Source organism: Tamandua tetradactyla, chromosome 15, assembly GCF_023851605.1.
Source record: "Tamandua tetradactyla isolate mTamTet1 chromosome 15, mTamTet1.pri, whole genome shotgun sequence".
Lineage (NCBI taxonomy): Eukaryota > Metazoa > Chordata > Mammalia > Pilosa > Myrmecophagidae > Tamandua > Tamandua tetradactyla.
The window spans coordinates 22,182,930-22,197,420 of NC_135341.1; the positions used below are offsets into that span (position 1 = coordinate 22,182,930).

Genomic DNA, 14,491 nt, shown 5'->3' on the forward strand with positions numbered 1-14,491 from the left:
GTGTTTAGTGACTTTTAAAACATGTTCAAATTGAAGAGACTAATTGAGCAATATGTAAACAGAATTGTGAATCAGATTGCTTTTTCAGTGGCATCTAGTTAGGGCCTGGTACCTTACCAAGTCGTTCATAATAAGCAACCATGTTTTATAAATTTGAAATTATGTTTAAGGAGCAAGTAAAATAGGTTGGCATAAGATGGGCCTATACATTTATAGTAGCTCCATCAGTTCTCGGCAAACTCTCCTCAGTTCCACATTCATCTCATGAAAAGAAATCCATCTGCAAATAGTGATTTCTATTAAAGAAATAAAATGAAGCCTATCACTAAATTAATGGCTCTTAGTGGAATCGCTTGTACAATAAGGTCACCTTTAAGGAACTTTATGTTCTAAAATTATGTTTATTTTGTCTTGTTTCCTGGACCTTTGGGGACGCTCTCTTTGTGAATCGATAAATCGGCAAATCAGTGACTTTTCCCCCTTTTAAACTGGTTTTGCTAATTATCTCCAGTGCTGTCCTTATGTCCTCCTTCACCTTCCCTACCCTTTCCCCAAACACTGGCATTTTTAAAGTGTTATTTTCGTGATTTTGAAACTTTATGATTTTTGTGATTTTGACCTTTTGACCCTCGCATTTGACAAGCCACACAGTGTTCGCATGTATGATTTATGCTTCAGTATAAATTTATTTTGCTGGACTTCTAAGCCTTGAAATGTATACAGTTCATTGGAAGATCAAATGAAAATGCCCACTTTCACCTCCTAGGGAATGCAGCAGTCTGCCCCTCCACATATCAAGATTCGATAGTGAAGGTTAAAGAAAGCCCTGATTCCCCAAGACTTGTCAGGATGGAGGTGACGTGGACTTTCTGTTTGTGTTTTGTGTGAGAGTCAGACTGCGGGGGGGCAGTAGCTTGCACCCAGTGAGAAAGTAACCAGAGAATGTCATAGGCACCTGCAGTCGGGGCTGACCATGTGACAGGCTGTCAGAGAGGAAACCTCCTGGAGGCTCCGCAAGGTGCTGCTTTAGGAATCCAGGCCAATCCACTTTCAACTGGACAGAGAACAGATGGCCAACAGCAGCATTCACTCGAACCTGACCTATTCCCAATGCCATGAAAAACTGTCCAAAAGAATCTCGAGTGGTAGTTTGAGGAGTTTTTGTTTTCCAGGATTTAGGCTTGGCATTATATTTTTTTCATGAAGAATCATAAAATTGAGTTATCAGTTGAGTAGCATCTTACACTTTACAAGTGCTTTCAAAACATTTGATCTCTTTTGGTATAACATTTCCAGGTTAGCTATTTTCACATCCATTCTGAGGATGATGAAATTGAACGTCTGCAAAACTAAGTGGCAACCCCAGATGTTCTGAGTTAAGAGTCCTCCTTCTTTTCACTCAATCAGTGCTGCGCTTAGATTCTGAAGACCTGTGTGTCACTGCATAAACTTCAGAGTAACATATCTCCTCTCTGACTCTGTTTTCTCATCTGTAAAATGAACACCTTCAATCATCGCATCTTTAGTATTCCTTCAACCTCTAATTCTCTTCTAAGAGTTATAAAAAAATGAAATAGCCCATTGTGAAGTCTCATAAAGAAGGTGCAATGAAAATATAGATAATCGTTAATGATTTAATAAGTGCCTGTGTGACATGCTGGATACATATATTGTCTCATTTAATCCTTATTGCGTCCCTCTGAGATAAGTACAATTTTTACCCTCATCCAACAGATGAGGAGCTTGAAGCTCATCTAAGTTCAGTCTCTTGCCTGAAACCCATAATAAATAAGTAGCTGAGCCTTATTCAAACCTGGATATTCATACCTCAGAGCTTTCACTTGGAGCCACTCTGCCTGACTGCCCACCCAGCATTGGCACTTTTGTATGGTGTGAATGCCAAATTCAGCCATTTAATATGTCTTTCAGCATTTCCGGATGAGATGCTGCAGTCGTCCCCTGAATTAATGAAGGGGTTGTCCATTTCAGGACTGACGGTGTCGAAGATCAGCTTGACCCATGTGGTAGTTTTGGGCATGTGGAGAAAGCCGGAGTCTATATGGGGGTTTTAAACCACTTAAGGGGAGTGCCTCTTTTTTTTTTTTTTTTTTTTTTTTTTTTTTTTTTAAAGAGAGAGGGAGGAAAGGAAGGAAAGACAGAGAAGGAAGGAAGGGAGGAAGAAAGGGAAACATTTTTAAACATTTTCTTGTTTTTTATTATATTTTGTTTGTTTGTTTGTTTTTTACATGGGCTGGGGCCGGGACTCGAACCAGGGTCCTCCGGCACGGCAGGCAAGCACTCTTGCCCGCTGAGCCACCGCGGCCCGCCCGGGAGTGCCTCTTTTGAGCACTAACTGGTATTGGGGAAACCTTTTCCTAACCTCTTTCAACAACATGACCACCACATGCATATGGAGATATCTATTTAATGACCCAGATTAAGAAGGAATTTGTAATTCATCAATAAATTACCCTTTATGAATTTGCTTACAAATTAAGGAATTCATAAGCAAATTACCTTTAACTGAATTTCACTAAACAGAATAGCCCATTCCCTCCATCATCTCCCAACCATCTTCAGATTAGGCAAGAAATGACTAAACCTCACTATTATTAATTCATCAGCACCAAAGGTGGACCCTGTTGTACTGCTGCTGAATGTAATAATGATTTCCCAGGTACTTATGACTGAGTTCCTCCCATCTGCTCTGGATGCTTATACCACATCTCTATGAAAAATTATGCCTGCATGAATCCAAACCAGTCTAATCAAAAGTAGATCCATCTGGTCAATCGGGAAGATATTTGGTATTCATAATTCCAAGCACTGGAAGATATGGAACCATCTACATGTTCGGCATCTTTTAGACAAGTGGTTCTCAACTGGGGGCAGTTCTCTATTCCAACCAGACCAAGAACATTTCGGCAATGTCTGGGGACATTTTTGGTTGTCACAACCGGAGAAGGGCAGTGCTATTGGCATCTAGTGGGTAGAGGCCTGGGGTTTGGCTTAAACATCCTGCAATGCACAAGACAACCCCCTACCAACAACGAATTATCCAGTTCTAAATGTCAGTAGTACAAAGGTCAAGAAACCCTGTTGTAAACCAAACTTTCAAGTGATGGGCTGAAATTTCTCCTTTTCACTGGAATTTTTATTTGCTTCTTTTACAAAATCTTACCCTGCACAACAGGTACCCCCAGTGATTTTCAGTTTGGTGGTCCTCACACTCTAGTGTGCATATAAATCACATGGGAAGTTGGTTAAAAATGTAAGTGTACTGGGCCCTATTGTAACCAAGAAATCAGGATTTAAGGGATGATTTTGATTACTGAATCATTCAATAGATATTCCTTTTTGCTTTCTGGTGTATTGGAGTAGACAGAGGGAAATTCCTGAAATCTCTAAATTGTAATCCAGCTGTCTTGATCTCTGATAATAATTGCATAGCCCTTATCTTCTGTGGCTGTGATTGTAAAAACCTTGTGACTAACCATTACTTGTACCCAGTTAACTCCAGAGTCTTGTAATCACTAAAGACAGCCCGTAATGTTTATTAATGAAGGGTCTTGGGTCAACCCAGACCTAACCCACCCCAAGTCCAAAATTATCTGATAGCCAAGACTGGATCTAACCAAAATGAGCCCGTCTGATGTGCTCAGTAGCTTAGACTTTAACCTACAAGTCACCTATACCTCATTCCACCCTTTTCTTACATATGTTCTGTGATTAAACATGTAATCAATCTGTGCATGCTCAACAATTAAGTCACCTCTAATTACATCATCTGTCATTATTCTTATATTTTCTTATTCTTATTATTCTAAACCCTGACCGTCTTTTTCTCTAATAAAACTATCAGAATTGCAGTTCGAGGAGACAGATTTTGGGCTGCTAGAACATGTGCTCTCCTACTATGAGCCTAGTAATAAACTCCTTAAATCCTTGAAACCCGGATATCTCAGGAATTGGTTATTGAGCACATCAGGCAAAAGCATCCACGACCTTTGCTCAGTCACACTCTCCTCAAATTTGATCCAGCAAGTCCTAGATGGAGCCCAGGCATCTACACATTAATATGTTCTCCCAGGTGATTCTAAGTCACTTGGTCATCATATCACACTTAGGCATTTGGCTGGCAGACTTGGCTTCAATTGGAATCGCTTGTTGTGTGCCTAAAACGTGCTGATGGCTGGACACCACTTACAATTAGTTCTAATTACATTAACCTGGGATATGGCCTGAGCCTCCAAAATTAAAAATCTCCTTTAGTGATTCTAATAAGTTGCAAGGTTTTGAGAACCACTGATTTAGAGAACATTCATTTGGACCAGTTCTTTAAAACAGAACTCACTTTCCTCAAAAGAGAGAGGGAAAGAAGAGGAAAATGTAAGTATGTTCAGCTGGTTGTATTTGGCGATCATAAAATCCACAGATGTAAATCATTATATTTTCTAATTTTTAAATTAGCTCCTAAGGTTGCAGTACTTAATTTTCACCATAATATTTTTAGTATTCTTTCTAGATGACATTTAGATTAGCATCTCTTTGGTCACTGTCCCACAGTGACAAGGCAATCAGACAGCTCCGACTATTGCAAGTTGCGTCAATGTTCCTTGGATCCCTTTACTATTGGGATTGGAAATTTTTCTCATTTACATTATTATTTAACATTTCTTGAATGCCAGTGCCGTGCTTCACATATGGCCTGTGTAGAAAGTACATTGTATCAGCAATTAACAAATCCGTAATGCCAACCGCCCCAATCCAATGTAAGCTGCATAGATTAATGAGTCTGCAAGCAGATGTAAGGGGGCACGAATCCTAAAAATCTCTGAAAATACATCCAAAGACTCTTTGGGGAGATGTGTTTGAGTCAAGATGCTGCCTATATGCAAACACCTTGTGATTCATATGGGTTTAGCATTTGAACCAAGCAGAGGTCACTTTTCTGCTCTACTCCTTCACCAGGGACCCCAAGTGAGTAAATGGCTCTATCCCCTCCTTGCCCAAGACAGAAGCTCAGGTGCCATCCTTGATTCCTCCTTCTCCCTTCTCCTGTCACACCTTGCCCTACCAATGCTCTTAAGTATCTCTCAAGTCCATCCATTTCTCCCTCTCCATTGCCACTACCATAGTTCAAGTCTCTGTCTTCTCTCCTCTGGACCACCACAATTGCCTTATTGACCAATGTTCCTTGCCTCCAATGTTGGGCCCTACCCCCAATCTATGCCCCAAACTCGTTGCTTTTATTTCTTTTTTTGTGAATGACTACCTAGCAGTAAATGAATAATTTTTACATGTGTGTTTTCTCTTGTCACTTCACCCTCTCCTCACTTCTCCCTCTCTCTCACCAACACACACACACACACACACACACACACACATCATGCCTGGTGCTTTTCATCTCCCCCTCCTCCAAAGAGAAAAAGAAAACAAAACTTTGGGGCAGGAATTGCTCTGCTTTACAACTGTCTAAATCCAGCACGTTATATAGCAGGCTGGTGAGGATGGGAATGGCAGAGGCCCACACATTCCTTTCCTACCATTCCCCGCTGACCTGGGGCATCAGCGTGCCTGCGGATCTGTCAGTCAGCCCTGCTGGGCCTCCCAGCTCAGGTGTCGGCCTTGCCTAATGCTAAGTCATGCTCACCAAATTCCATAAAGAACCAGCTTTCCCTAATAGGAAGTACTTGTAATAGAGAGAAGAAGATAAGTCCAAGCATGTTTCAAGTAAATGTAGGCATCCCAGATGTCCGTGAAGAAGTGCTCCGTAGAGCTTATCTTAACTTTTAACCCACGTGCCTGCCTTCCTTAAGGAAACTTGCCCAATGAAAACAACACATTTTCTAACCCAGATATGGGGCCTTCTGAAATGGTCTGAATTATCCAACCCATTGTTGCAATCTTTCCGGCCCAACACAAGCCATCAAGAAATGTATATTTTTCCTTCTAAATTTCCAAGTGTGTCCTCATCCTGTGGTCACTGAACTCACTAGTGCAAGAACACATTGTCTGATGTCAGGGTCACATGTGTTACTGATATGACCACTCAAAAGTTTATACGTAGGGTCTGCATGGTGAAATCTAAAGCCCAATTCCCTTAGAAAGAAAGGAACTCATTTCTTCTCTTACTCTTCAAGGAGATAATTCTATTTAAGAAACTGGTCTTTCTATGGGAAAAAAATACGTGCCTTTCTGCCAGGCATACATTTTATATAATTTCTCTAATCATTTGTTGTTTCATTCAGTACCTGGGCTGAGCCTGGGCCACTTTGACTAATATCCATGTGCCGATAGCGTAATATTCTTTTTGGCTGTTCAATAGTGAGGTTCTCTTCACTTACTCCCATCCTTATAATAGAGTGACTGACACTTGATATTGTTGGGGTTTAAAGTACCTACTAAAGAAACTGTAAGCAAATCAGAAAAGACCTCACTGACACATATTTGCTCTCTCTCAGCCTCTTTTTGAAATTACCTAACAGTCAACCCCAAGAAGTACAATGCCCATTTATAATGTAGTCAAAACTGTGCGTAGTTGCTTCCTGTCCTACTCTTTGTGAAACAAACACTTTGATATATTTGTTTTAGCAGCGTGTCTGACCCCCAGGGCGTCGGGACATAATTAGAAAAGGGCATGAGCTGGAGGGAAAGGAGAGGGAAGGGGTGAGGTTGGGTTTTCATAATGAGGCAGTGACCATGGGATACAGGAGTCCTAATTATAATTTTTAATTGAATCAGAAATTTTACTAACCATCCAAGCAAGCAAGTAGGGATGTCTTCTTTTGAGAGAATAATGCTTTGGTGCCTTGAATTTGTAGTTATTAACCACTTGAGAGAGACAAAGGAAAATATTCCATGCTAGGATTCAATTCAGATGTATCATTCTAAAAAGTGTAAGGAAAAAAAATTGCCAGGAGAAGCTAACTTAAAAAAAAAAAGTCAGAGGTAAAGAGAGGGTGTTTGGCCGAAATGTTCTGTTTAGGGAGCATCACAAGGAACATTTACTAAGATATTCTGTTTTTCCCTGACCCTTTAAGCTCTTATTCCCATATTTCTAGGTGGAATAATGTAAAGCAAGTAGGATTCAGTTATCATGCTTGTTTAAGGACATTTTCAGGGATCCATAATGTGGTCTGCAGGCATACATCCATTTGGAGAGAGAGAATATATCATGTTTACAGTGCCTGCACCAGCATATGTGGACATTTGCATTTGGATATGAAAGTACATTCCCTCTTCAGCTGGAGTTTTATCCTTTTTGGTAGCGTTTGGAGGCTTAAATCTGGCTGCCTGCAGAGAGGCGGACCAGACACTCTTTCCTCTTTTGTTGAATTCGTACATTTCTTTTTACACCTGGATTCTGCACTTAATCACCAAATAGATGCAGTATTGGAACACATCAGTCATTCTAAGCTTAGAATTAAATTAGCAACCTGACCTTCTTGAAAAGATGTCTTACCTTTCAAATCGGGGTTTTGTGGCCCAGCCTTCAACATAATGTGGAAAACCATGCTAGCAGGATAATTAAATGCTAGGAATCTGCGTGCTCACCTGGGCATGCAGCAACACTTTAAGGACCCCAAAGAGGTGACTTCATTTCACAAAAACACATTGCAGCTGGAATTCTTTGACTGGATTGTTCACACTTAATTTCAAGTATCAAAATCAAATGTTTCACATTAAAAGCCCAGGACGTAATTGTATTGGATTAAGCCTAAAATGGACAGTAATTAATAAGCTGTAGTTCAGAAGCACTAGGAAAAAGGGAGAACAATTTGCACGACGAGTAACTCAGAGGAGGTGGTACGGGGGTATGGCAGTTTCGATTTGACGAGAGAAAAAAGAAGGAAAGGAAAAAAAAAACTCTAGATATATTATTATTTGTGACATGGCTCAAGATGGGAAACTGTGAGGAGAGTGAAGATGACAGAACTGGTGCTGACCACTGTGACAAGGACTTGAAGAGCAGCCGACGTGACATCTTTCCTATCATGCTGCCGAAAATGTCAACTTTGTAAAGGACAGGGAGAAAATGGTTTGCCGAAAACTTGAAAGGTGGATTCCAGAGATGCCCGCTGTGTCAGATGCAATATAGTCTGCCGCGGCCGGGGAGAGACCCGCTTCTGGCCACCACGATGGCCTGCAGGTGGGGGAGCGGCCCGTCTCCAGCAGAGCTCCAGAAATGCCTGCACTTGACCTGCATATTGTCTCAAGTTTGCGGGATCACGATCTGCACGGAGTGAGTTGTTAGCCAGAGTGCGGTTCGGTGGGACCAGAGACCAGGGGCCACGTTTCCTTGTCTTTGTGTGTATGTTTGTATAGCTGGGTTCAAAGGCATCTGTGCCTCCACTGAAGCTGTGCATGTGTGTGTGTCTGTGTGTGTAGAGGTGGGGGCGTGTGAAGAGTGGAGGGGGCCACGTGCTTTGTGAACTTACTTCGGTTCAGTTAGTTCAAAAAGGAACTGGATAATCTAAGCAAAAGGGAGTTTATGAAGATGACCCTGAGAGACTCGAAGGGAGGGGAAGGCTGGAGTCAAGGGAGCTACAGAAGATGAGAAAGCAGGACCAACTCAGTGGTCCTCAGCCTTGATCTGTACACGGGAAGCTTCTGGGGGGAAAACGCCAATGTGTAGGCGCCACTGAAGACAAATCGAATCAGAGCTTTGAGAGTGGGGCCTTTTCAAAGCTCCTCATGGGGGATAAGGTGCAGGCAAAGGCTGAGCAATATCGACCTATGAGGGCAGTCTGGTCAGGGCACAGCTGTTTGTTCCATCTTTGCCTTTGTTTCCTCCATGTAAAAGTGTCGAAAGAGAGCCCACCTGGGAAGCGTAGCTCATAACCCAGTTTACATGAACAGTGGCCATGAAGGGGATGAACTGGTCTCCAGGAAGCTCTTTGGCATTAATAGCAGGAGAGGAAGTGCCCGGATTTACCACATTCCGCTCCACCCCACCCACCCCCGCCTCCGAGTGCCCACGATGTGGCTGAGGTAATTCAACCAAAGGAAATTCAGGTGCTGTTAGGAAGGGGTAATAGAAGCTAAGAAGCAAAAAAAAAAAAAAAACCAGGAGCAGAATGTGCACCAGTCAGGACAAATTGGAGGGCAAAGGATTAAGGTTCCTACAAGTGTACTCCAAGAAAAGGCATAGCTGAGCCTTCTAGCTAGAAGTTTAATCCAGCTTTATCCCTCTTCGCTCATTCTTTGTGACTCTTTAAGTGTTAAAAGTATTGAGAAAGGAACAAGATGCAGAGCCAGTTTTATGACAATTATAGAATCACCCCCAAATGTTTCCAAAAAAAAAAGCAAAGACACAGCTCTGAGAGACACCAGTACAGTTCGACTATTTATTTTGCAACCAGCACTGCTTGGAGTAGCACCTTGGAAACACAGAGCAAATGGCACTTTGGGAAGAGGTAGGTAGCTCAATGAGTAGACCACATACCTTTTCCAGAAGCTCTCCTGTTTCAAATTCACTCTAATCCAAGAGAAAGTGGGAACAACAAATCAAATCTGCCCTTGCAGGCACTGGAAGAGCTATCCACCAAATACTGTCTTGCTCTAGAGCAGTGGTTCTCAAAGTGTGGCCCCTGGACAAGCAGCACCAGCATTCCCTGGGAATTTTTTAAAATACAGACTCTTGGGTCACTGGCCCAGATCCACAGAATCAGAAACTCTTGGAGGCCTAGCAATCTGGGTTATCCTAAGTCCACAAGGTGATTTTGAGGCACACTCAAGTTTGAGAACCACTATTCTACACTAGTCTAGAAAAGGTATTTCTTTTTTTGCTTCTGTGGAGAATAGTACAAATATTTTACCAGGATATTTTTTAGTTAGTGGCTCCATAGAGATTAATCTAAACCTGCACAGTTAGCACTGACAAATTATAGAGGTCAACAAAAAAGAAATTCATGTTTGGCAGACTTTTCAAAAACAATTTTGTGAAATGAACAAAAAGGATGCTTTTGCTTTTTCCTGGTTTCCTCTATTATTTTATTTATTTTTAAATATTTTTTAATGGTGAAATATAATGTATATACAAAAAAGTAATACATTTTCAAATACATTTTAACAAATAGTTATAGAACAGATTTTAAATTTTGGTATGGGTTACAAAAAACCAAGTTTTTGTTTTTTCTTATAGCTGCTCCAAGACACTGGAGATGAATAGAAATACCAATATAGTGATTCCGCAGTCATACTCATTTGTTAAATCCTATCTTTTCTCTTATACTCCCCCTTCTCTTTAAATAACATATATATATAAGCAATACATTTCAAAGTAATCACAAAAATTAGTTGTAGAACAGATTTCAGAGTTTGATATGGGTTATAATTCCATAATTTTAGGTTTTTATTTCTAGCTGCTTCAAGGTACTGGAGGCTAAAAGAAATACCAGTATAATGATTCAGCACTCATGCTCATTTGTTAAACCCTACCTTCTCTATGTAACCCCACCATCACTTTTGATATTTCTCCCACTCTTTAGGGGTATTTGGGCTATGCCCATTCTAGCTTTTTCGTGTTGGAAGGGGCTGTCGATAATATGGAATAGGGGGATGGAACTAGTTGATGTGCTGGAAGGGCTGTCTCCTCTGCATTTCAGGATTTATCTGGTCCAGGGACCCATCTGGAGGCTGTGGGTTTTGGAAAATTTCCCTAACGCATGGAACCTTTGTAGGATCATACATAATGCCCTAGGTATTCTTCAGGATTGGCAGAATGCTTCTGCTTTTTAATTAATACAATTACTACCTGTGAACTTTAACAAATTATGTCATTTCCACATGTCTCTTCCTCAGTTTGTAAAATAGCATCCTCCCTTACCAATACCATTTCGGAGCAATTCTGGCAATTACAAACAAATTTACATTCAATGTCAAAATCGTGATTTGTTTTATCACTTCTTTTTTGTTGATAAACCTGGTACTATGCACCTTACAGGCCTAATAAGGTTAGTTTCATTTATTTTAAAATAAAGCTATTCACACTCACATAGGCAATTAAGAAGCAAATTTAGAAAGAGACTACAAATAGACTTTTTCGTCATTTACTATTTGTAAATAATGAAATTAACAATATTTAGAAAATAGTCCAAGGAAAGGTAATCAGGGAAGTGGAAGCTGCCATTTGATACCTTTAATAATTACAAATGTGAATCATCAGAACAAATGAAAGGAACGTAATCAAATTCTCCATTTTAATAGTATCTTTTATAATGAGGATTAACTGAGAAAGCTAGGCACACATGAAATACTCAGTAAAGACTACCTTTTTTAATCATCTCAAATGCAAAGCTAAAAGCTGCCTTCTAAGTGACACTTTTCAAAGGTTTCTTTGATAAGGAATGAATTATTTTATTCGCAGAGAACCCTATCTCCTAACAATGGCCACTCTGGACTATCCATGATAAATGGTTGCCGTGATTTTCCATGTGACCTATAATCCCCTCATTGAATTATATATTATATTAAATGGCATTTTTCTTTGGATTAATTCCCTGCTAAGAAACAAAATGCTTAAAATGTCTCCCTTTTCCCCAAAGTGAGTGTGTCCACACTCACATGCCACTCACATAAATGTACGTTCTGCACAATTAGCAAGTTGAATTTTGCAGATACAAAATTCAAAAGACAGAGCTAAAGGAAGTAGTGGATCATAATAGAAACAAAAGAAGTTACCAAAGGAAGAGTCACATGTATTTGGTAGGGGCCAGTGAATATGTCTTGAGCTCTGACTACAGATTTTGGACGTAATATGTTTTTAAAAAATGTTTTTTTTTTTAATTTAAATCAACTTTGTAAATTTAACATTTGAAATGTTGCCAGAACATTTGAAAATAAGGGGGCATTCCTAGATTCTAACAACTATTTTGCTTGCTTTATTCCTTTAAGTTCAGGGGAGTGTAGGAGAATGGACTATACAGGATTTTGTTACTGTTGGGGTGCCTTCTAAAAAGTGGGAGTGAGGAAGGTTTTCACGTTTATCAAATAGAGCATTTATTATTTGAAAAAAAGGAAACTGACCAATTAACCCCTAACAGGAGGTACATTGCAAACATTTGCCAAGTCCTTTGTGCAGTCAGACTGGTCTAGTATACAGGATTTTCCCAACTTATGCTGGATCCTTGAGAAGGCCTATAAATAAGACCATTTGTTTGGTCTCAAGATGACTTGCATTTGCAAACTGAAGAATGTTCCAATAAAAGTTTCATGGTGACGCACCAATCTGCAAACTGGCTCAGCCAGTAGTCAAAACAAGTCACCACGGGATCTGGGAAGCGGAAGTCTTTGAATGGGTCAGATTATCCTGCATCTAATTTGGCACAGATTAATTTGGGCTATAAATATGCAGCCTCCCTTTATATTTCCAACCTGAATGGCTCATAACAAATAGAGAAAATAGATGTGGACCTGATGGAAACCGCGAAACAGGAGAATAACTGTGATTAAACTGAAGTTCACTGATGTATGCTACAGTCCTTCTTTTTATTACATGGAGCATTAGATTGTGGAACGTGCATTCTTCTTCAGTGAATACGTAGAGGGCTTATATTAACCTGAGCATTTTTAATTATAAATTGGAAATTGAGCCATTTAAGAATGTTTAACACTGGGCAAGGCATACTCTTCTAAGGCATCTGGTTTTCATACTAATTTGTGTACATAATTCAAGAGCCACAAACCCAAGTGCCCACAAGAGACAGGTAATGCAAATTAGAGATGTGGGCCAATGAGTGCCTGCCCAGGTAAAAGAAGAAGGTGTATTCAGCGCTGGTCAAATTAATGCCAGCCTTCTAAATTCCCAAGAGAAACCAGAAATCATATTTGTGTTATAGAACTTTTTTATTTTTAAAAATGTTGTCAACTAGTTTGAATTTTTTCAGAGGATGCAAGCCAAACAGAGTAAGTCTGGGAGCTGGATTTAACCTGCATGCCACCAGGTTGTATGTTTTACTACTTCACAAGAAATGAGCTATAGTTCTGCAACTGTCTATGAAACGTCAACTCTAAAAATAAATTTAAATAAATAAAGCCCAGCCCCCTGGTTGCCAGTATTGTATCACGGGGCTATTCCTAAGGTCACATCGATCATTGTAGTTGTTTCTTCTAACATGGACAGTTTCCTCCTGCTAGAGATTTGATTTGATGGTGTCAGCACATGGGGTTCCCGTCACTTCATGGCATGTCTTCTTTCAGGCCCGATGGGATTGGAACTGTGACTGTTGAGGAGAAGGAACGGTTTGAGGAAATCAAAGAAAGGCTCCGAGTTCTGTTGGAAAACCAGATCACACATTTTAGGTGAGGATTTGGGATTTCGGAATTTATCAGGAGGTCAGGGCAGGGGAAGGGCAAATACACAGTTTGATTTTTCGAAAACCATAAATCTATCAGAGACTCATTGGACATTTGGAAATAACTGAATGGAAAAAGCAAACCATTGGGGTCACGGCTCGGTAATAGCCAGCAGATTTGAATTCTTAAATTCATTTTATTTCCACTGAAAGAGCTGACCTTGGTCATCAATCTATTAAAAAAGGCAATCTGAACCTCCTTCAACCTTCCTAAATAAAACAATCAAAAAATGCCTGTGAATCTCGCCTGCCGTGCTGGAGACCCAGGTTCGGTTCCAGGCCCATGCACTTCCCCAAAATACAAACAAAAACCCACCAAACAAAAATTCAGCAAATGGTGCTGCAATAGCGGGATACTCACATGGAAAAAGAATGAAATGTGGCCCCACCATACAGCAGACAAAAAAAATAATAATTCCCCATGATCACAGTGAGTAGGGAAAGTAGGCAGTGATACCCACAGGAGAGTCATCGTCTCTATTATCTCAAAAACCCCAATTAGCTGACTGCATGAGAAAGGACGAGACTTGGGCCAGCCTTGGCAGGTTGAATCTTCCCCGCACACTCAAGACACCATGAGATCACAGTAGCCGAGTCTTGCACTCCACAACCCACTTCTCCTTTGGAGCAATATAGACGTTTCTAATGCTGCCCTGCTGGATTCTGGGCCAGAGATCATGAAAAATAGAAATAGTAGTTCCTTTCTATTAAACTCTATCTAACACTTCTTTTGTGCCAGGCACAGGACTGGAGACTGGACAGAAATGAACTTGTTTTCTTTATCCTTACAATTTTGTTAGGTAGTTATTATGATCCCCACTTTAATGGGGAGCACACAGAGGCCCAGAGAGGTTAAGTAACTTACACAAGACCACCCAGCTGGCAAGTGGAAGAAATGGGATGCATGCATACCTGGCATAGTCTGAGTTTAAACAGCCCTGGCCCTTCTGTCTGAACCACGAGGGCTTAATCATTCCAAATTGGCCAGTAGAGCTCTTAGTGGGACATGACATAGTTCTGTCTATGCCATCAAAATCCCCTGGGTGAACCTTGATTGACTGTACACTGTATAGAAAAGGGCTTACCGGTTACAAAAGATCCCATAACAATTTAACCACACAAACCAGGAAGTT

General features: G+C 40.5%; 1 protein-coding gene across 2 annotated transcripts in view; it reads left to right on the forward strand.

Moving 5' to 3' along the window:
• The window catches only part of CADPS (calcium dependent secretion activator), a 494,336-nt gene that overhangs the window by 359,907 nt on the left and 119,938 nt on the right, over positions 1-14,491 (forward strand). For both annotated transcript variants that reach the window (XM_077128802.1, XM_077128801.1), the window contains exon 14: positions 13,204-13,305. In XM_077128802.1, the coding sequence (XP_076984917.1) occupies positions 13,204-13,305 (102 nt within the window). The remainder of the gene's footprint in view (positions 1-13,203; positions 13,306-14,491) is intronic.